Raw genomic sequence first — 23,578 nt, 5'->3', positions numbered from 1 at the left:
GGCTACACTCCATTATCCCTAAGGTATCGACGAAACCTTGGTTCAAGGGGATGAACGTGAGTCGTGATTTCATTCGCGTTATGTCACGACTCATGTCAAATCACTATACATTCAACGCACATCTCCGGCGTATCGGGATCGTGGAGAACGGGCTCTGCACCTGTGGCGACGGTTATCAGGACATCGAGCATGTCGTGTGGTCGTGCGTAGAGTATCGCGACGCCAGATCGGAGCTATTGGAATCCCTCAGGGCCCGAGGTAGACCGACTGAGGTTCCGGTTCGGGATGTGTTGGCGAGTCGGGATAGTTCATATATGCTTCTGATATACCAGTTCCTCAAACACATTAATATACAAGTGTAATCTGTTACATCTTGCTTAGAAAGTTCCTCCTATTTATCGACGTTATTTCAACTGTGGCTAAGAATTATTTTCACCTGCAGGCTCGACACTAACTTCCGCCGATTATCCCGATTCCTCATCTGTCCACCATCTTCATCGGAACTAACAAGATCTTTTTGCTGTCACTAACCTTTTCGCTTCCCCCCTCCCCGTCTCTTCTCCATCTCGATGTCAACTAATTAGATCTCTGTCGTTCTTAGTCATTTCGTTCCCATATCCCCATTTTACTTCGTTTTCCGCAATATTTACTTCTCTATATTTTTTCGTTATATTTACATCACCATCATCGCCCACGGAAGGTCGCTCTAGTCATGCGGGCCACCCGCCGGGTATTCGTAGCCTGGGGGTGTTTCCCGCGGACCCACACAGACCGAGGGATGCGGCCAACGTCATCTGGAAGACTCATGATATATTCCACCCACCGGCCGGTGCCGATCGCCAGCTGAAGGTTGGATCTGCCAAAGTCGACCACTGCGACCCCAATACAACATTATCCAATCATACTATCCTAGTTTTAAGTTAGTCGTTAATAAAATTAGAAAAAGTCCTTGGCACCTTAGAGCTAAAGCAGTGTGCCTAAAAAATAGTTATATTATTGAATAAAAAAAAACACTGCTTGTCATATAACCGAACATTTTCCATCTCCTGACAGCTAGCACTTGCAGTCCATAGCAATCGCAAAAACTACGCATTCCAAAACACCTAAGTTCGAAACCGGTTTCTCTCGGCGGTAGTGTGGAGAATTGCATGTGAAATCTTTTTTCTTGCTTGCGACTAATATGGAGATTGCATAAAATCTTTTTTCTTGGTTGCGAGTAATATCGCCTAAATGTATACTATCCCGGATTTTTTTTGGCTGTTCTATTTTTAGATTATGCTCGTGACGTGTCATTTCGAGAAAATCTACATCATATTAAGTTTTCAATGTGCTTTCACTGAGAGCAAAACTAGTTTCCAGTTTGATGTCACACAGCTTTTTTTTGCTTTCAATTTTGATCTTTTAACCGTTAAAACGACCAAAACGATAGCAAATTAAGTAATCGATATATACGAACAGCACAACATCAAATTTTAATCTCACACTCTACTCGGGTTCTGGTGGAGTCGAAGGATTGTGTTCTGGAGGCTCTCATAATTCCGGTTAACACTTTTCAATTTTTCCGTGGAATAAAACCATAGCTACAACGGGTAGGAAATTTCGACATTTTTTTGTGAATTTGCATTGTTTTTTTTGAAATCCGAAAATCCAGAATTTAAATCAAAGGAAAACAAACAAACCAAAATTACCGAACAATGTGTTGGATCAATTTGGTTTACAGTTTACGGTAGTTGTTTGACAGTTCAGCAATTACCTAACGATCGGTAATCAGTTCAATTACCGAACTGATTATCGAACGTTCAGCTGTTGAAAATTCGGTAAAAAATTACCGAATTCTGCGAAATGTTCTAAGTATGTATATTGTATTGAATTGTAATACACGTGGATATTATTTTTCGGTGTGAAGTTACTAAGAAATCTTCACCCAATCACTGCACCGTATAGGCAGTGTAAATAAATACTTAACGTCATATTTTTGTCGATAACAAGATTAGGGAATAGAAATAAATTTTTTTTTCTAGCCAAGGTATCTAATAATTTGATTACATCTTGAATTGAGACAAACATCCATTTTCTAACATTAAACCAATCGCTCAGAAGATCAATTTTTGATTCATATCTTGAAGATTAGGTGATGATTTTTCATTAACATTAACATTAACATTAACAATAAATAATGAACTAGACCTTATGACTGAATTTTGAACGCATATAATCTTTGGGATCAAAACTTGATTGAGTACCTTTTGTTATTCTCATTAATTTGCAATCTCACAGCAGTAAACGTTTCCTAATTTATCACCAAATCTTTTTTTTATAATTAACAAGGAGTTTATCACTAAAATTCATCATAAACAAGGAGTTCATCACTAAACTACTGATACTGATCGATAAACACTTGTTACAGAATCATAAATTTCTTCAAATTGAATGCACACAATTTTCACAAACGGTATTACCAAGAATGTCGATTTCATTGACATTATAAGGCAACGTGATCTTATTTCAACTAAATAAATGGTTTGCGATTTTTGTTTAGCTTTCTGATGTCTCCGGAATTTGACAGCATTTAAACCAACACATTTTTCAACAACTTCAATATATTCAAATCAAAAACCATATCGCTTGAATCAAGAAAAAAAAATGTTAAATAAACTATCGCAAAAATCAAAATCTTCATTTTCGTAGTTTTACATGTAGTAATTATGTTTCTGATTTCAGCTTATTGAATCATTCTTCTAAGACCCACGATCCATGAAACTATTGACGATATCGATAGGTTCTCAATCGTAATAATTAATTAAAATTCCATTCCAAAGAAACTAAATGATACCATTCTAAAGAAAAGTAAATGATACCGTTGGAAGAGCAACTAGCATTACAGCGTTACAGTGTCTTGCAACCGAACAAATTAATGCGAAGAAACGCACTGGTACACATGTTAAATGTTCCAATGTGTGTTTGCATTTACTCGTTATAATGCTACGAAGATGTATAGTATTCATACTAGTTGAACCAGCGAATCAAAACAAACCGAAGAAAATCAGTCTTCTCTCTCATGTCGACGGCCGTACCAGAAATGCCATAAACCACATGTTCCTGATCTTGGATTCATGAAAGAAAACATCCTAACACGCAGGTATTCCATGGATCGGTGAGTTCTTCGCCGCTCGGAGTCAGAGAAAATGCATAATAAGACAGTCATCATCATTACCATCTGAACTCGAGATAGCGGTCAAACCGTTCAACGCGCTGACTACGGTCTAGGAGCAAACAATGAGTGTGCAATTCTGTGGCATGCACCAGACAGAATGTGCCAATATTGGTTCCGACAGGCGGTTTCACATGTTTCCTAGCTCTAACCAACTGATAGAAGCAAAAAAAACTACCGTCAGGCTATCACATAAATAAGCGCTTGGCGTTGGTGCACTCGAAAATACAAAGGAACGTTAGGAGGTTCAGAACTTCCGCGTCGGAAGACTAACCGTTCGCTTGTTCAGACCGAGACCTAGCATAGGATCGATGGTACCCATCTTTTTGCATGTTCAAGTTTCGATTGCCGTTCGGAAACCAGTAGCGCACCACACCGTGTCATTAGCGTGAATCGGCAAGTTTGATAGGAGGAAGTTCAAGTCGGTGATCGCAAGTGACATGTAAGGTATTTTAATTGGGATCGACCGTTAGCCGAGTGGTTGCAGCCAAACCGATGTCCAGTAGAAGGATGGTTTCACACTGCAATGGCGGAAATTGGCGCGTAATGACAGGCTATGATTTGCTTTTCACCGTTGGCCGTTGCATATTGATGCTCGAACGGGTGATTATCAATTGAAACGTGATGCAACGGTATTAAAATTCCTAGAGAGATCATAAATCTTCGACGCACTCGCTCCCTACGCATTCGCCTACCTGCCATCCGATAGAAACGAAGCAGTCGACGTAAACATAACCTATAAAAATCAAGTTAGCTCCATTCCCGGCATCGCAAAAGCGAGAAAACCTGCGGTAGCACAAACTACGCAACCAGCAAGACATAGAAGATTGTTCTATAAATTTATAATTCTGTATCTCCATCACGTCGGTACTGTCGATTTATGGCCCGGTAATCAGCCACCATTGAGATGGACTCCCGAGCGATATAATCGGGTGGTAGTAAATATTTTTCCGACCCATCGCACATTGTCTCCTCCGGGTTTTGGATTTGACTTCGCCCGCTTAACTGTTTCGGTCGCGTCGCTTGTGAGCCGGCACTGCCGCAAAATGGAAGTGACAGTATTTACGAGGAAGAGTGAGAGAATACGTCACGCTTTGACACGGGCTGTCGTATCACGAAGCAGGATGCCGACGGAATATTAATTACCACCCGAACTTAGTAAAGTAGGTTAGGATCAAGCAACGGATCGGACTGAAAGAAAAACCTGTTCAGAGGAAGTCTTCATTCAGAGCAATGGAATAATTTATTGCGACACTTGGCTGTATCTTTCATAGGATATCTTTTGAAGGCTTATTCGACTATTGGTGAGACCCAAGCTAGAGATGGCCTAGAAAATGGAAAACACAGACTTCCGAGATCGAATAGATTTGCATGAAACATTTGAATGGAACCCGTTACAATCATCGGTGATCAAATTAAGAAGCTCGTCAAATTTCAATCGATAGAGCTGATCTCCAGGCGCTCAATATAAGCTAGTATTGCCGTAAATTTGGATTTCAGAAAGAGATTGCCGATGGTTTCAAAACTATTTTAGCTGCGGTATAAATGATAATATTGATAAAAACGTCCTAAATTCTGTGACTTGTTTTTTTTTTGATTTGGTATCCTTTAAAATTATTTCCAAATCTCTTGGCCAAGGTTCGTCACTGTCAAGATTTTGACGGACACAATTTAGATTGAGCATTGCGAGCAGGGACTTTCCGCACTCTCTCAATTTGTTAATCATTTATGGGACGATAAAACCTAGGGCCCACCATTTACTACTTGAGAGTACTTACACGGATAATCCGTGGCCTCAAAACAAAAAAAATAGTTAGTTTCTTGAATTTGATAAGTGAAAATTTTGTACACCTAATCGATTGTTGTTTATTCGAAACTGTCATTTTGTATTCGCCATGTTGATAGATAAGAAATGACACCTACACCAACAAGCAATGACACACCAAAAACTGTTAAACAATGATCAAAACCCAAAGAAATTAAACACTTCAACTAAGTAATAACACAATCCCATCAGTGGTCTGCATGCATAAAAGCAAAAGGTGTTTCAGTTGTTTTAACTGATTATTCAGTAGATCGATCAAAAATGTCTGTTACAAACATTTTTTTGTTTGGTTATCTTGTCGTATGTAATTTAATTGAATATTATTTTCATTTGGGAGACAATTGATAAAGAATTTTTTCGAAATGTTCCATTGAATAAGCATAATTTTCGTTGTAAATAACAGTATAATGCGTTTAAAAAAAACGATTAAAAGATTTCAACAAACGAAGTTGCAAAAAAACTACAAAAAGCTTAAAAAACTATTATAAGATTTCAACAAACACAGCTACAAAATTTTCCAAATAGTGGCGATAGAGAAAGACATCAGGCACACCTACCCAAATTTTACATTAGTTGTAAGTTATATTGTTTCTAGTCAGTTGGTATATAATACAAGAAATTTAATCACTTTAAAATAAAACCTTGAACTTCTTTGGAATAATGGCTAAATAAACTTAAACATATTCAAACATTCCCTAAATCGAAGTTTGAAGTCGCAACTTTCTCCAATCCGAGAAATCGTTCTGTTCTGATGAACCAGAGCTCGAATTGAACAGATCTCCGTTCATGTTCAATCATAGCATGGGCGATCTGCTTCAGATTTTTTTGGGTCTTTATTGGCTTAGTTCTTTGATCAACTTAATGAGCTTAACTCATGTTCAGTAGCGACTTGGCTGCATCTCGGCATGACCGGCCTGACCGGGAAAGATTCATAGTGTCAGCAGAATCTTAGAACTTACCATGAAATGGTTTTATACGCTAAATGCCAGCTGCGAAACCTATTAAAACAGAAATTTAAATTCTACAAAACTACTTACTACTTACTACTTACTACTTACTACTTACTACTTACTACTTACTACTTACTACTTACTACTTACTACTTACTACTTACTACTTACTACTTACTACTTACTACTTACTACTTACTACTTACTACTTACTACTTACTACTTACTACTTACTACTTACTACTTACTACTTACTACTTACTACTTACTACTTACTACTTACTACTTACTACTTACTACTTACTACTTACTACTTACTACTTACTACTTACTACTTACTACTTACTACTTACTACTTACTACTTACTACTTACTACTTACTACTTACTACTTACTACTTACTACTTACTACTTACTACTTACTACTTACTACTTACTACTTACTACTTACTACTTACTACTTACTACTTACTACTTACTACTTACTACTTACTACTTACTACTTACTACTTACTACTTACTACTTACTACTTACTACTTACTACTTACTACTTACTACTTACTACTTACTACTTACTACTTACTACTTACTACTTACTACTTACTACTTACTACTTACTACTTACTACTTACTACTTACTACTTACTACTTACTACTTACTACTTACTACTTACTACTTACTACTTACTACTTACTACTTACTACTTACTACTTACTACTTACTACTTACTACTTACTACTTACTACTTATTACTTACTACTTACTACTTACTACTTACTACTTACTACTTACTACTTACTACTTACTACTTACTACTTACTACTTACTACTTACTACTTACTACTTACTACTTACTACTTTCTACTTACTACTTACTACTTACTACTTTTCAAATGCTACTTGCTATTGACGAATTTCACATCAAATCGTATTCGCAGCTGGTAGCAATCTACCAAATTTGAATAAAACTTTCTGGACATGTAAACTTTGTCACAAAAAAGCCACTTCGCATACTTTATTTTTGCAAAATTGATCAAGACTGTATTTTGGAGAGGGCCAAACTTTTTTACTCAATATTTTTCAAATAATTATTGTAGGAAAATGATTTTTGATTTTTATCAAATTTTGTCCTATGATAGCTGATTATGTTTTCTAGCAACCGTTCATACATTGCAAGATGGGTACTTTTAAGGAAAAAAGTTTTTCTCACAAAAACTATTTCTTGACCATAGTAATTTTTTTAATCTAATGTCTTATCCAAGGATGGCTTTTATCGTATCAAAGAACGTTCGCTGGCAACTCTTCAACGATTGAATCAGTGCCAGTTGAGAGAGTTGAAAATCATCGCAATAACAAAAACCCGGCATGGCTCATTTAACATAGAATCGACACCAGTGCGAGAGCGAATTTCTCTCGATGATATTTCTGAGAATCAAAGGTTGGCACGCCGCTGTGGGGATCTTCTCTGAAGCAACAAACGGTCGCTTATTCTCGTTTCGCGATCCGATTCTACACAGGCAGTTGACAATTGCGATAGAATCATTTTACTATTGCCGCTTATTCTAACTATGTGCATTTAATCTTTGTATAAGTTGTGTCTATGAAAATGTATGTGAATGCTCCACACAAGGGTTTTGAAATATTGCAACCTAGTATGATAATTCTCTCTTGGTAAATTCCACACAGCGGCGATCATTATCAGACTGCAATTTTTTTTAAGGGCCGAGAAATACTCAGAGTATGAAGTGGAGCGAAGGAATGTAGAAAAATTCTCTCGCGGTTCATGCATTGAGAGACTCGAGTTCTTGTAGCATCTTCTACCGGATTTAAAATGTTGTATACAATATAGATAGCAATATAGCAGCCTCTGTGAAATTTTCGGCGATCACCAACACTGGTCTTATCATCCAAAACTAATCTAAATTGAAAGTCATTAACATTGAGGATTCCAATGAAACTCAAAATGTGAGAAAATTACACCGAATACCCTATTGCTAGGGTAACAGAGGTATTTTGGCCACTTCATATATTTTGGCCCACCTGAAAAACTTTATCGGTTTTCTCGGATTTTATCGATGTTAAGTAACCCATGTTGCATTAATTTGAAGCTTATCACATTAAATTACCTATTGCGGAAGAGTTTTTCAAAGATATTACAACATTTGGTGGATATTTTTACTAAGTGGGCCAAAATAAAATCAATCCTAAAGTGGGCCAAAATACCTCTGTTACCCTAGTTGTCCGATATTGGCAGAAAGTATCAGTTCTGGATAAGAAAAAGTTTTTGTTGGAAAAACTTTATTCCATTCAAAATGCCCCTCTTGCAACATATGGAAGGTTGGCAGGGGACATAATTGTCTATGTTGGAAAAATTTCATTCAAATAAAGAATGGTGTTTTTGTATTTTGACTTAAAAGATTTTAAAGTCGATTTTTTCAGTATAGGGTTTAATAAGTAATTTAATTTTTTTATCAAAACCAAAAATGTTTTTTTTTGTAAATCGATTTTAAATTTTTTCCAGTTTAGGACTCAATAAAGATTTTGTTCGGTGTTTTACTCAGAAATTTTACCTGATTTTTTGAAAATCACTAGCACAACACTTTTTAAGACTTGTAATTTTTCAAAGACATTTTCTAAAGACAGCCTAGAACAGTTTTGGAAAAAAATCAAAGTACTCAAAGTGGCTTTTTGTGACAAAGTCTACATGTCCAGAAAGTGTCATTCAAATCATGGAGGGTGCTACCAACATTTGTTTGAGTTAGCGTGAAGTTTGGCTATTTACTTTTCGATATATATAATTTACTTTTATTATAGTTTTCGGTATAGACAATTTTCTATTTTCGATTTCCTTTTATATATATATATATATATATATATATATATATATATATATATATATATATATATATATATATATATATATATATATATATATATATATATATATATATATATATATATATATATATATATTTACCGCCTGTTACATAAGAGCGTGGTCAATGTTATGAGAAAATGGAAAGACTCAACATGAAAATATTTCGAATATTATTTTATTAGATCAAAATACATACTTTGAGCAAGATTTTGCGCGTATTCTTCTGAAAACGACCTCCAAAATTGTGAATTCGGCCAACAAGCTGATTCAAATTGTGTGGTCGGGTCTTCCCAAGCTTCATCGGGCGACTGAGAGGACCATCGAGCGACTCAGAGGTCCAATTCAAGGTCACGACACCGTTTTGCTCCTTTGCCCATTCAAGACGTTTTCGCACATGCTTTTCACTCAACATCGGTTATTGCAAAATACTTCGAAATTTCAAATTATTTGCGATTAAATGTCTGCAAACAATTCCATACGATATATTTAAACTTTTTTTTTCAATTTTGAAGCACCTTCAATTTTGAAGCACCTTCGCGAAAAGTTAATGTCGGATTCTTCAAAAACAGGTCACAAATCACTTTTTCATCTTTTCACGACAATACACCGACAAAGCCGCGATTTGGAAAGTCGTCGACATTTTTCATCTCTTTAAAACGATTCACCCACTTACTCACAAACTGTTTCGACTTTTGCATGTATTTCACCGCGACAGCTTGGGACATTTAGGGACCTTTCGGGTGCGAGCACAAAAAACTACTTCGAAGCGCGTAGCGTACGCGGTACTCATTTTCGAAAATGCTGAAATCGAATCGTACACAATAGTCAGCTGATTTATTGTCGCATTGCATCAAGGACACTACTGCCCCCTGTGTTTGAAAATAATATCACACCATTCCACTTTACCGATCGCGAGTAATCGTGACCACACTCTTATATAACTTAATTTTGAGCTAATACGATTTAGGTGAGATACTAGAATGATCATTGCGTTGTTATTTCATCCATTTTTCGAGTATGTTGAATACTTTAATTTAAGGTTCAAATATATACTAGATCCGGAAAACTAAACCAAGTGGAAACAAACAAATCAACATTCGTTTAATTTCGCTAATAACCAGTTCCTGCCTAAAATTTTTCAATTAATTTGGTCAGTTGTTCCACGTGTTCGAAGACATGTCTCCTCGTTAATAATTCAATTAAAAGTTTCTGCTTTTCATTGCATATTTACATCAATGTGACAAATAAATCAATATTATTATCAAGACCATCACTTTAAATAACTCAACCAATTATAAATCAATAATGGACAGTCAATGTTTCGAAAACCCACCAAGGTAGCATCGTCTCCACATCAATTATGAGCAGAACGTTTTCCAATTTAACGAATCATTTGTCTTGACAAAATCAACTCCGGTAATAATGGTATACATTTAATATTTTTTCCCGCCCGGAGTACTCTTCTTCGCGAAATCGTTACTGGCCAATCTTTAAACGGACGTATCAGCTATCCGTAAATTTTCCACACAATACCTTTCGATTGATTTTATTACACAAGAAGCTCACCCAAACCCACTTGGGAGTTCGAGATTTGATTCGTTTGCCACCCATCGTAAGGGCATGAAGGGCACTCTACGATTGTGGATAAACCGGCAGCGAAGATTATATCCGATGGAATCAGATCATCAGACCAGCAACTGTCAAAAAGCCATCTAAAGTTAATGATTATGATGCACGTCTTTTCCTCGTCGAAAGCGCCCATGCCCTCCGGCAACTGGCTTGACCCTTTTTGACAACTTCATACGTACAACCCATCTGGGGTAGACCAGCTGGTATAATGGCTTTTTATAACCCACGCTACTGACTGATCACGGATAACTGGTTTTATGGTCATTCCACTAACCATTCGTGTACAACTTGATTACTGATACTTCGGGAGTCAGCAGTCCAATGATCGTCGCCGGGAAACCTTCTCTTCTGCACTAATCACCTATCTTTGTACTGAATCGTGGTTCAGCTACATTAGCATTCGAATACAATTAGTTGATTGTAGGTTGGCAGGTGGCAGGTGGTATGCCTAGACGGGATTCATTTTCGATGACAGGCTGTCAGCTTCCGTGAGGTGTTTGCTTGGATATTTTTATGATTTTTTTTTATTTTTGGTTTTGTTTTCCCATCATGCCCGGAATGGGAGATCATCATTCACTACGAAGTTTTATTAGTGCTTTTGGCTGCCAGATGCAGGGAATACAAGATTACTACCAATCTGGACGCCATAAAAGTGGGACGATAGTTTTAATAGTATTACCATAAATCCAGTAGTTTCAAGATAACACCTGCTTGTACTTATGACCATTAATGACGACACATTTGATTCGTTTAGACAATCATAAAACTACACTCCAAATACTAAACTTACGCGGCGTGAGTTCTCTGAAGATGAATTGAACAATTGCCTCGTCATATTAGAGCACGATTTAGCACACGATTAACTTAAAATCAGCACAGAGCACATGTATTTCCCAACCCGATTTCTCCAGTATGACCCAGAAATGATCCGACGCAACCATGACCTAAAAAACAAAAAAAAACACCAACCCTCCTCTACGCTCCCAAGCTCATCCGTGCAACAAAAATAGACCACCAAACAGGTTTGTTCTCGAAGCAACATCCAGCAAGGTACACTTTCCCGTTACAATTACGTAAACAAGCTGAAAAACTACTAAATGAAGAGAAAAAAAACAGAATGCAAACTGTTTATGGTGTTTGATAATCATCTTTGCCTGCATTAAGGCTGCCACCTTTACCATTCACTCGGTCGTTGAGGTTACTCTTATTTTCAGTCCAGTTCAGATCTCGGTTCAGTTGGACTTTTGGTCCCGAAGAAGGAGTAACATGCAAAACATTCATCGGGACACGTAGGTGGAATTACATGTCATGTGAGATGCTCGCACGGCCACGGTTCAAGTCTTTTGTCTGCCGTTGTTTCACTCTTCCCTCTCTTTCTATGTCAAGATCACATACTCAGTTTGGTCATGTCATCACCTCATCAGCACCGTTCAAGCGCGAACCGGGACAAATAGGGTTTGTATGCAAATTTCAGCCATTCTAAGTATACACAATAGCGATAATAAACGACGAACCTGGTGCTTCAAATAGGTTTCACGAATGGGGGCACCTGGATATTACTCATAGCAGCGGTCTGGGTCAATTATTTGTTCCAGTTTTTTTTTTCGATGATCTGCGTCTAGGTTGACCCAGATAATAGAAAAACGAGTCCCACGAACCAGCTACCAAAAGGTTCGATTTCCCTATTGAGACTGAATAAAAACAGATTACTTTCGGTATGTTCGGTGCTAAATATGCTTAGAGTTTGATTAATGTATCCATTATACTGCGATGAGTCATAACACTTTATACTTGATCTGCTTTGTGTTGGATTCTAAAGTCATTTCTTAAGCAATCACAGAAGTCAAAGTAATATCTTCTGTTATATTAAAGTGTGATAGCCTTTGACGAACCCAATTTTTGGTTTTACGCGTAGAGCCCAATATAATTATTAGTGTGCCTTATTTTATTATACTCAATAGAACCTGCAATCCAACTTGTGAATGAGCATTTTTTCAAGACTATTGTTACAACAACTTGCAACAGGCGTTTCCAGAATTCTAATACGTTTATTCAGACGAATTAAATTTTCCCTGCAATACATTATTGATAATTACAGTGATATGTTAGAAGATGTACTTGACTTACGTTTAGTGCCTTACTCTCCTATTAACGACCGGAATATGAGTATCAACAGTAGTTAAGATGTGACAAACTTTAGGTACAGTAATATGTATTTATGAAACCCAAGGAAGATTTAGTGAAAGGAAATGATACCTGCTAGAATTATCTCAATGCTCATCAAATACGGACTGATATTCATAGATATCAGACCCACATATCACACGTGGCAATTGTAACCCTAAGGCTAATAGTGTTCGTGCTTAGTTTCTAGTTCTGTTGTGTTGGGTGCTGATCCCTCGTTCGTGGCGAGGTGCGGTTGCGTTTCGGTGATGTGATCTCGGCAAAGGGCGTAACAACTATAATACGGCTATAGTCATATGAAATAGATTTTACCAGATATGTAAGCTTTAAATAAGCGTTTACTAGATGGCGCCAAACAATTGAAGATATCATTTAGGGGTTAGCCCATTTTTGTGCTAGGGTACATAACCGTTTTTATTATTTTTACGTTTCGTCTTTGACTCATCAGTGCAGAGCAGTTCAAATTGAACTGCTTAGTGCTAAACTCGGCAGTTCAATTTGAACCGCTAACCAGACGTAAAGTTTCTGCTACCTACAGAACACTTTTTGTTTTGCAACGGAGTGCAATGTCTTTTCTGGCGTGCCGAAAGAAAACGTGTTTTCGACTATTTCTGGCCGATGCAAGTTTGGTCATTCAGGGGTTAGCCAAATTTTGTGCTAGGGCACATAACCGTGTTTATTATTTTTACGTTTCGTCTCTGACTCATCAGTGCAGAGCAGTTCTGTAAGTATCAGAAACTTTACATCTACTTAGCGGTTCAAATTGAACTGCCGAGTTTAGCACTAAGCAGTTCAATTTGAACTGCTCTGCACTGATAAGTCAAAGACGAAACGTAAATATAATAAATTGAAGATATGTTGTCTCAGAAATGTTACACGTAGTTTTATTGTTTGCTTTGACATGTGTCAACAAAAATCAGTATACAACAAACAAAGATTTATACCACATCGTAACTTTTTGTTCAAATACTTGAAGAGGTTTTCAGTCCTCATGTTCAATCGGAAGCCAAATGCAAAAGATGTTTTCAATGCTTTAAAAGTGACCATTTTGAAACGAGGGAGATTGTCGACATAAAATGTAAAGATACCGAATTGCCGGCATTATTGGAGATGGTACGTGAACTTATAAATAATTTACTAAGGCATTGACGGTGTCACAACCAGCAATTTCCAATATCTTGAAACACATTAAAAAAGTATAAGATTGTAAAATGGGTGCCACATGAATTGAATGAAAAGGAATTAGTTTTGCGTATTGCGACTGGCTATAAACAGTGGATCAATTTCTACTTCAGGGGAAGCATTACCTACGACTGCAAAATCAACTCAATCTAATAAGAAGGTAATATGCGATTAATATGATATTCTCTGCTATGAGCTACTGTGTATTCTGAATGCTACAAACAACAAATGATCGATTAGAGTAGGAGTTCCCAAAGTGGTCGATATAGACCTCTTGGGATCGATATCCTTTTTGCGGGGTCGACGTAAACGAAAACTGACTATGGGGGTCGAGGAGGTCTAGAAATCGACCCCCTATTGTTTGATATAAGTTGTTATTTGAAATATTTACGCTAAAAAAGTTGTGTTTATTTGACCACCCGCAGAAATTGATAAGGATTTTACATCAATATTCAAAAAGCAAGAAATTGAATTTTCAAAGGAATCTACATCTACAGATGGGGGTCTGAGGCCTAAGTTAATTTTTGTAAAGGACCCAAAATTTTTTGGGAACCCCTGGATTAGAGAATATACGAGTGCGGATGGGAAGTACTATCGCATGCGTCTTACCTATTTACGTCGATGGGAAACGAACTCGCTGATCAGCGCTTTACTTACTTCAAAGAAGTCACAAAATGGGTCTTCTTAGAATCGAAAATGGCGGACCATTGACGTGGGAATAAAAAAATGGGCTTGCAAGCTGGAGAAAATGGATGTGGCTAATACTTTGATACTTTTTATACTTTGAATAAACAAACTTTTCATTTTCCTTATCGCATAGGCATTTGGTTTGGTTAGTATCGCTCATTTGAAGATTATTCACCTGGAGTTAAAACATTTAGCTCCTACAAATCTACTTCTTGATGAATATTCCAGAACAAACATCAGTTTATTTAGGAAAACGAGCCGAACAAACTGGTATTTCTCATTTAAATATCCGCTCAACAACATCGAAGAAAGCTGATTTCGCAACAATCGCCGTTTTCCTAAATTTGCAAAGTAACCCTTAAGCATTTCAAGCACTGCCGAAATACACTACTTGCAAATCATATTAAAACATGTATATTGCAGAAATGTGATGTAAACTTGTTTTGCGAATAATTCCTGAAAGCGGGTTTGAAGCAAAAGTACTAGACTCACTACTCAGCAAAACATTATGAAAGTTATAGATGACGCAAATGCACATATGACACACACTTGAAAAAAATTCCTGTGATTTTACATCTTATAATATGCGCATAAATGGAGCGTCGCTGTTCACGCAAATTCACGTGAAAGAACATTTAATATTGTGTCTAAAACTCCATGACATGAAACTCGTTGAAATAAAAAAAGAATACTGATAGCAACCGCCGCGACTTAAACCGAGAATCATTGGATCGCAAGTATGTCTGTTAATCGACTGAGTCACAGAAGCATACATCTGCTTGGTTGGTAAAAGGTGCATTTAAATTCATACAGTCGCCCCTGCTAGCAGAATTCAAGTTACAGTCGAAACCAGTAAAATTCAAGCTATTCTAACACTAAGTCATTACAAATGAAATTTTCCGTCTTATGACAAATTAGGTATTTATGAATTACATCGTATGAGGAATTAAGTCACCTGTAATATTCATTTTTTTTTTTTTTGAGTGCAATTCATAAGAACGTAATCTATGAAACGACTGAATTTTACTAGAATAATATAAATATACGTCAACAATACCCCGCCTTTCAAGCAATCGTGTGAATTTACATGTTTTAGCACTTAAAAATATGTCAAAATGCATTAAATATAAGCTACAATTATTGTAAAATTGAGTCTTTTTGACGCTCATTTATGTCGATCTTAGAAGACGTAAATTTACACGATTTTTTCTAGGTGTGTACACACTTAAAAAATGTTACATCTTTATAGATGCACATAAAAGGAGCGTCGCGATTTACTTACATTCACAATACAAAGCATTTAAAGATAAGTCATATCATTAACTTCACAGTTGTTTTAGCTGAAACTCACATCGATACAGACGCAAAATTTATGTTTGCATGTTAGTATATGTAATATTGTATCATCACCGAAGAAATTACGGCATACTTGAATTTACGTCAAGCGTAAATTTCATTTTTTCTAAGAGTGTAGTTACGGTTGCTAGACGGTTGTTCTTGTCTTTGATTGAAGATGTCCTTTTCGCAGTTTTAGTGCAGGGTTTACCGTAGTGTGAAGGTTGTTCACAAAACTGATCTGTAATCAGCTGATTTTCATGTGTAACCAACGATTTATAAGGAAGCCTTCCACCTCACCACAAATTACATAAGATGGAATTGTCTTATGCAGTCTCATACGTACCACTCGCACGCCATTCCGGATACCGGGGAAAAAATCTAGCGCTTGAAGTCAATACAAATTTAATTTGGTCTTGAAGGTTAAATCTCAAGCTTTTGTGAATAGTTTTCGCAAATTCGGTAAACTCTATTGTTCTTTACGCTGTTTTGTCTTTGTTTTTATCGTCTCGATCGTAAACGATTTTCGACCGTGTCGAATGAAGTGTAATTCCCAAGTTGTTTTATTTACTTTCATTAAATGACGTTCAATTTCCTTTTACAATATTCAACATGAAACGTTTCTGAGGAAATGAAAAGTATTTTTACTTTGCATTTTTCTGCCTTCGTCCTCAGCCTATGAACAGAATTCGAAAACAGCAATTTTCACAATTTAAATGATTTGGAAAAACCAACATATACGTTAGTTAAAACAATAATATTTTAACTAAGTGTAACGAAATTAAACGAAGAGAAACTGTCATTGATTTATGTGTCCTTATGAAATGTTCAGGTCGAAATAGTTTTAATTGTGACTTTTTCATATGAAAACACACTAATCATATTAATTCAAATCTGTGGCGTACCGAGGAAATTTGGCGCCCGGGGCTAAATGAGATGTGCCGCTCGATTTGGTCAACAAAAACAAAAAAGCTTAACTCCATGTCCTTGGATCTGACTTGGACAACAAAAAAAATCCCAAACATTGGTTAGCCACCCCCCTTAAAAACGTTGCACCCGGGGCGAGTGCCCCCTTAGATACACCACTGATTCAAATGTTGGTTTTAATAACAGGCCCAACCCAAAAAGTGAAAGATGCGCTTTAGTTTTGCTTTATTTATTTTATTTTAATTTTTGAAAAACCGTTCAACTTTTTTTTCCTATGTTTATTTTTCAGAGTTCCCATATACTATCTTGATCAAACAGTTCCCGGAATCACAACCATGTGGCCTCTCAGTAAAAATAAAACTGATTTGGCTCCCTGCGACTTTTTCCTATTCGATCGACTCAAGAAACCGCTCCGTGGAACGCGTTTCAGCACCTGAGATGAGATTATGGAAAAATCGCAGATGGCTCTGATGGTCATACCGAAAACTGAATGTAAAAAATGTTTCGAAGATTTGATCAAGCGCTGTCATAAGTGTGTTGCAGTCGATGGGGACTACTTTGAAAGGCCCAATATCAATTTTGATGAATAATCTTGTATTTTAAATTTTCTGAATAAATTCCGGGAACTTTTTGATCAAGGTAGGAATTTCTCATTACTGTTTCTTTGCTCAAATAAAGTTGTGAGTTACAACGATCAACTAAAACCGGAGTATTTTGAATTTTAAGTCTACATATCTGAAGAACGGCTACTCATAGAAGAAAAATGTTTGCGAGAAAATTTACTGATTTTCCATTGTAAAATCTTGTTCAAATAACTATTCGCTATCACATTTGAACTTAATGTTTTGGCAAATACCTTCAAATTCATTTCTTCATTGCGCTTTTTATGTTTATTTTTCCTGTTATTGAAGAAGATTTCGTCTTTTATCAATGTAATTTTTTTATATTGCCCGTTCGATTTCCTGCAACTACTTCTTGTTGAACACAATTTTCAACTAATTAAACTATTAAAGTTTGTTTATATCGACTGATTTGGAGTTTTATCGAAAGAAATGCGGCTTTCTTCCGCTAAAATATTAAAAGTTGCAACGATTTGAAAAAAGTGAATCGCTCATCTATGTAGGATCTAGGAAAATTGAAGCTATTTTCTCGATCTATCCCCAAATTTTGAAAAAAAAATCTGTACTTGCAGTTATAGTTTTTTTATGTGCATTGACTGAGAAAAATTGTCTTCTACGGAGGGCATCATTTATCGATAATAATAAAAGATCAGAGATGTACTCATGATTACTACCAAAACCCATTAGAAGGAAATCATTTCTGTAGTCTATTTGTCAGCTTCGATAAAAAAAAGCCGATCACATCGGTCCTAGATTTGAGTTCACACTCGCACTTTGCAATGAATGGCAAATAGTAACCCATTGAAAAAAATATGCTTATTCATTAAATTCAATTACGGGTTATTTTGAAAGGCCCTACCTTACTTACAACGGGACAATCAAGATTGAAAAGAAATTATCACTGCCGCTGCTGCGGTCTGTTAAGAGCTGGGATAGTGTATCAGTAGGAAATCTAATCCATTGTTAATTTTCTATCGTTTCAGATATTGACGAATGTCAGGATCCCGCGATCTCCGCTCGATGTGTGGAGAACGCAGAATGCTGCAATTTACCAGCGCATTTTGTGTGTAAATGTAGGCCAGGTTTCGAAGGTGACGGAGAGGAACGATGTACAGGTAAGCTGCTGTTTTTTTTTTTTTGTGATTTCTAGTCTAATAAATCTAACTGATCAGAAAAACAAATGCGATGACCTCTGGATCTCGACAAACAAATTGATCTCTTTGTATATTAGTAAGGGAACAATCAGGTCATAACTCTTTCAACCACCAAACGCAAAACGAAAATGTAATAAATTATCCCAAGCTTTCTTCCAAGTGTGGCAGTTATACATGGCACATTACCTAGTGATAACAATCTAGAGCCAACAAGCTATCGTTATACTCATTTTTCTAATACTTTCCTTTCTGCGATCATCTAAACAACTATGAATAGAAGTTATTGGATTTCAACACTTTAACCTCAAAAGAATAAATCGACGATGCAATCCAAAGCTTACTTAGGTTCCCCCTTTTCCGAATGGAGCTCCTCGCGGGAAAGCGCTCACTTTACCAACAGCAAGTATCCCTCATGTCCATTGTTCTCTGCGCCGTTATCAGCATCCAGAGATCAGCAGTACTACGGTACTGGTTGGTTCCCTCGTATATGTGCATTTCACTATCAGCACTCAGCCAATGATTTTTCATTGTCATTCGACGATCTCGAGCTGAACAGGAATGTACTTGGTTTGATCAGCAGGATACCATCGGTCACCACTTTGGAGCCCATTGTCTGTGAGTGCTATTTATTTCCAGGGTCAGATACGGAACCACTGGAGAAGAGGATCAATTTTACTTGGTACCTTTGTATGACCGCTTTCAAGGTCACTGCAATTACAAGCTGGCTGGAGATTTTCCGATTCAGTCCCGAAGCAACGGGAACTGGGGCAATAATAGATCCTAGATAAAAAGACGCTACCAGTTAAAACGGTATTTGGGAAATAAATTGATATTAAAATAAAATTTTTATTTTATCAAAAAAAAATTGAAAAATTAATGTCGTTTAAACTGACTTCCACAGAAATTGAGTTTAATAAAACTTCCGTTATGGGCCATGGTAGATTAAAACCGAGATCAAAACCAACTGCGAGTCTGAATCAAATGCTTTTGGGTTACGTTGGTTATTGTTGCTATAAAAGCGGGCTCCATCGATTCAATAACTTTTTTTATGTGTTTACTGGTCTTTCAATACGTGGTAATAAAGAAAATTTAGGTCATGGGAACTGGAAGGTACTATTTTGGAATCATATTAACAAAACAATTTTGTGTCACCGTGGCCTGGTGTGCTGTAGTTGAATCCTGTTGGAATGTGTATAGTCTGTTCCCACGTTCACTTTCAATTCGTAATAGTTTCTAAATCCACACACTTAAAAAATGTTACATCTTTATAGATGCACATGAAAGGTGCGTCGCGATTCACTTACATTCACAATACAAAGCATTTAAAGATAAGTCATATAATTAACTTCACAGTTGTTTTAGCTGAAACTCACATCGATACAGACGCAAAATTTATGTTTACATGTTAGTAGATGTAATATTGTGTCATCACCGAAGAAATTACGGCATACTAGAATTTACGTCAAGCGTAAATATAATTTTTTCTAAGAGTGCAGTGCTAGATGCATTACAATAGTCTAAAACGCTCTTCGTAAATTTCAACTTTCAAAATTATGACAGAAGCAGAAGATGTTGGGCGCTTATTGAATTCCGGAACCGGAAGTTGGATCCGGAGTTGGATAACACTTACCTTTCATTTAAATCAAAGTTTGTGAAAATCGATCCAGCCGTTTCAGAGAAAGTGGAATGATTTTCGGCTTGTAGTACACGATCACTTATTTCGGTACTTCCGGAACCGAAGATCCGGTAAACCCAAAATCTGAGTATTTAATCATCATTTAACCAAACCTGTTGAAGAATTATACGGAAAGTTGAAGATATTTGGCTTGATTTTTCCGTGTAAGATTTTCATACTCATCAGCCTATCATTCCGGAACCGGAAATAGTATTCGGATGAAATTCGGTAGGGTTATATTACTATGGGCAGAAAGTAGTAAGACTTTTAAGTTATATTTCGCGCGGAAACCACATTCGTCGAAATTTTTTTTCTAAGTTGATGTGACTGTCAGTAACATCTGTGCCAAGTGTCACGTCAAAAAATTTATTAGTGTTTATAGTATACGTCTGTCTTTCTGAAGTTTTAAAAGTGCCATCGGCGATTTTTACAATGAATGAAATTATTCCATTCAATTTTGTGTGCGGAATCAAATTTCTTATTGAAGACGGAAAATTGGAAATTTTCGGACTCGACACCAAAAACCTTTCACTTTCTTTTGATTCGAAAAAAAAATCGACGGAAATAGGTAATAATCTGAAGGGGCTAGTTCTGGTGAATTCATTGCATGCGATAGCACTTTCCATCCAGACTCCTCTATCTGCTACCGGACCGGTTTCGAAATGTGAGATGGAGCATTGTCGTGAAGAAGTATTACTTTCCGCTGTCTGGTGCCTTACTCTTATCGTTTCAACTGAATCACTCGGTTCTAATCGATCATTTGGTGTTTGTAGAATTGAATATTAAGGCTGAGGAAAGTAAGACGCAATTATTTAATATTTTCTCGTTTAAAATCAAATTTTCTTTGAAACGGTGAATCGAAAAATCCTCCTTATGATGTCTTTGAACTTCAATGAAATTTTCAGATCGATTCATTGAGTTTACTGCTCGAGTTATATTTTCTCTGATTGAAGAACTGTTCATAACAACAACGCTTGGAATGACATACCTCTCGGCTTTCAAAGATTATAGCATAAATGTACTATGATGAAGTCTAGATAATTTAGTTTAGATACGATTAGTGCATAAAAATATATATGTCGTCGCGATAAAAATTAAGTCTTATATTTTGCAGTGAAACACAGTCAGTTTCGACGCGTCCGCCATTTATTCCGCTTTAGTTTCCTGGTAGCATTTGGTAAAAGGAGTGATAAATGTAATCGACTCAATAAGGTTACCAAAACACAGACGCAAAAGTAATAAGGCGAACCACAAAAAATCGATTCAAAATCTATACACAACCCACTGTCATCAGGCCTTAAGCGTTCCAGCAGCTCATACGAGGATTGTTAAAGCTTGCTTCATTTAGAATTGTAACAAACTTTTGCTCATATTGTGGCGCTCCTGGTGGACGGATTTGGAAGTTCTTGGTGCCCACGTGTCGGGAATTTTGTCAGCTTCACGTATGATTTTTGACATTCCGCAAATCGACTGTACTTTGTAAACAATCAACATGGAAGCCGAAAGAAGGGAAAAAATTGTGCACAGTTATTTGTAAAATTCATTGTGGTCTGCATCTAGGCTAGCTGAACAGCTGAAATTTGGTATAAGGAAACATTGACGACGATTCGGAAGCCTCAAGCCAATCGTCGGAGTGGAACTGTCGACCGGAAACTGCGTGGTAAGATTTTGAAGTCGATTAAGAGGAATCCTAATCTGTCGGACCGTGATTTGGCCAGAAAATTCGGTGCTGCCCATAGTACCGTGAGGAGAACTCGACTCCGGGAAGGAATCAAGTCGTATCGAGCAAGCAAACAGCCAAATCGGACCATAAAACAGATTAGTGTGGTCAGAATTCGTGATCGGAAACTATATGACCAGATGCTGACCAAGTTCGACGGGTGTTTTCTGATGGACGATGAAACCTTGTCAAGGCTGACTTCAAGCAAATCCCAGGTCAAAAATTTTACTTGGCAACGGCTCGGGGGGATGTTCCAGCCAAATTTAAATTGGTTTTTGCCGACGAATTTGCAATAAAATTTATGATTTGGCAGGGCATTTGCAGCTGTGGCAAAAAACGAAAGTTTTCGTTACAAATAAGACAATGACATCGAAATTATACCAAAAAGAGTGTCTCAAAAACGAATTTTGCCGTTCATTTGATCCCACGACCATCCCGTAATGTTTTGGCCAGATTTGGCAAGCTGTCATTACAGCCAAGTCGTTCAATAATGGTATGCAGAGGAAGGGGTCCAGTTTGTTCCGAAAAACCTTAACCCACCCAACTGCCCCCAGTTCCGCCCTACTGAGAAATACTGGGCAATCGTGAAAAGGAAACTCAAGGCAAAGGGGAAGGTTGTCAAAGACATCAATCAGATGACGACCTGGTGGAATAAGATAGCAAAAATGATGGACGAAAAAGGTGTGCGCCGCCTAATGAGCCGTGTTACAAGAAAAATTCGAGAATTCCTTCGAAACCGTGACGAATAATTTTATCCGCATTTTTTCTTAAAAGTATGCAGAAAACGCTACATTTGTATAAAAAAAGATCTTGATTTCAATAATAAATAACTGAAATACAGGCAATTGTCTTTGTTCCAATTCTATCTGAAGCAAGCTTTACTTATTTATTTAGCCTATGAAAACAGTATGATATTTGATCGGAAATAGCTTTATTGTTTTTCAAAATATTTCCATAGATGATCAACATACGCTTGAACCAATATCCACAACATTTCTTGAAGTACTCCCAATAGATAATTTTTGAATCGTTCTCCACGCAGTTTCGTTAGGTGTCAAGTCAGGACTACTGTTTAATTTCGGGCTCATATGAGTAAATCCATGTTTCGTCACCTGTGTAGATATTATACACAAAATTTGAAGCTCCACGATAAAACTTCTCAGCATTTTTTTTTTTTTTGCAATAATCGACATGAATATTTTTGATCCATTGTCAAATTATATGAGATCCAACATAAACAAAAAAAATTCACGACTACATGTTCATGCAAAATAACATATAAGCTTTTCACACTAATGCCCAAGACTGCATTCATTTCACGGTACGTCACATGGCGTTCTTCCATTATCAGATTTTTCACAGCATCGATGTTTTCTGGCAAAACAACTGATTTTGGACGACCTTCTTTGAATTCATCGGCAAGCAATCAACGATCACGATTGAATACGTTATACCAGTTTTTTACAGTCGCATTGGATGGTGCTACACTGCCAAAAGTCGAACTAAGTCTTGATAATCCACAACGAAAATCCCAATAAATCATTGCACGAAAATGTTTTCGATTCAATTCCATTTTTTTGCTGATGTAAATTTTTCAAC

At 36.7% G+C, this 23,578-nt stretch overlaps 1 protein-coding gene across 1 annotated transcript in view; it reads left to right on the top strand.

Moving 5' to 3' along the window:
- Nucleotides 1-23,578, top strand: part of LOC131427166 (uncharacterized) — a 334,261-nt gene that overhangs the window by 202,307 nt on the left and 108,376 nt on the right. Inside the window, exon 6 of the mRNA XM_058590132.1 lies at nucleotides 18,414-18,545. Coding sequence (XP_058446115.1) covers nucleotides 18,414-18,545 — 132 coding nt within the window. The remainder of the gene's footprint in view (nucleotides 1-18,413; nucleotides 18,546-23,578) is intronic.

The sequence above is a fragment of the Malaya genurostris genome, chromosome 2, assembly GCF_030247185.1.
Source record: "Malaya genurostris strain Urasoe2022 chromosome 2, Malgen_1.1, whole genome shotgun sequence".
Classification (NCBI taxonomy): Eukaryota; Metazoa; Arthropoda; class Insecta; order Diptera; family Culicidae; genus Malaya; species Malaya genurostris.
The sequence above is the reverse complement of the archived record's forward strand: the minus strand, read 5'-3'. Positions and strand labels throughout refer to the sequence as shown.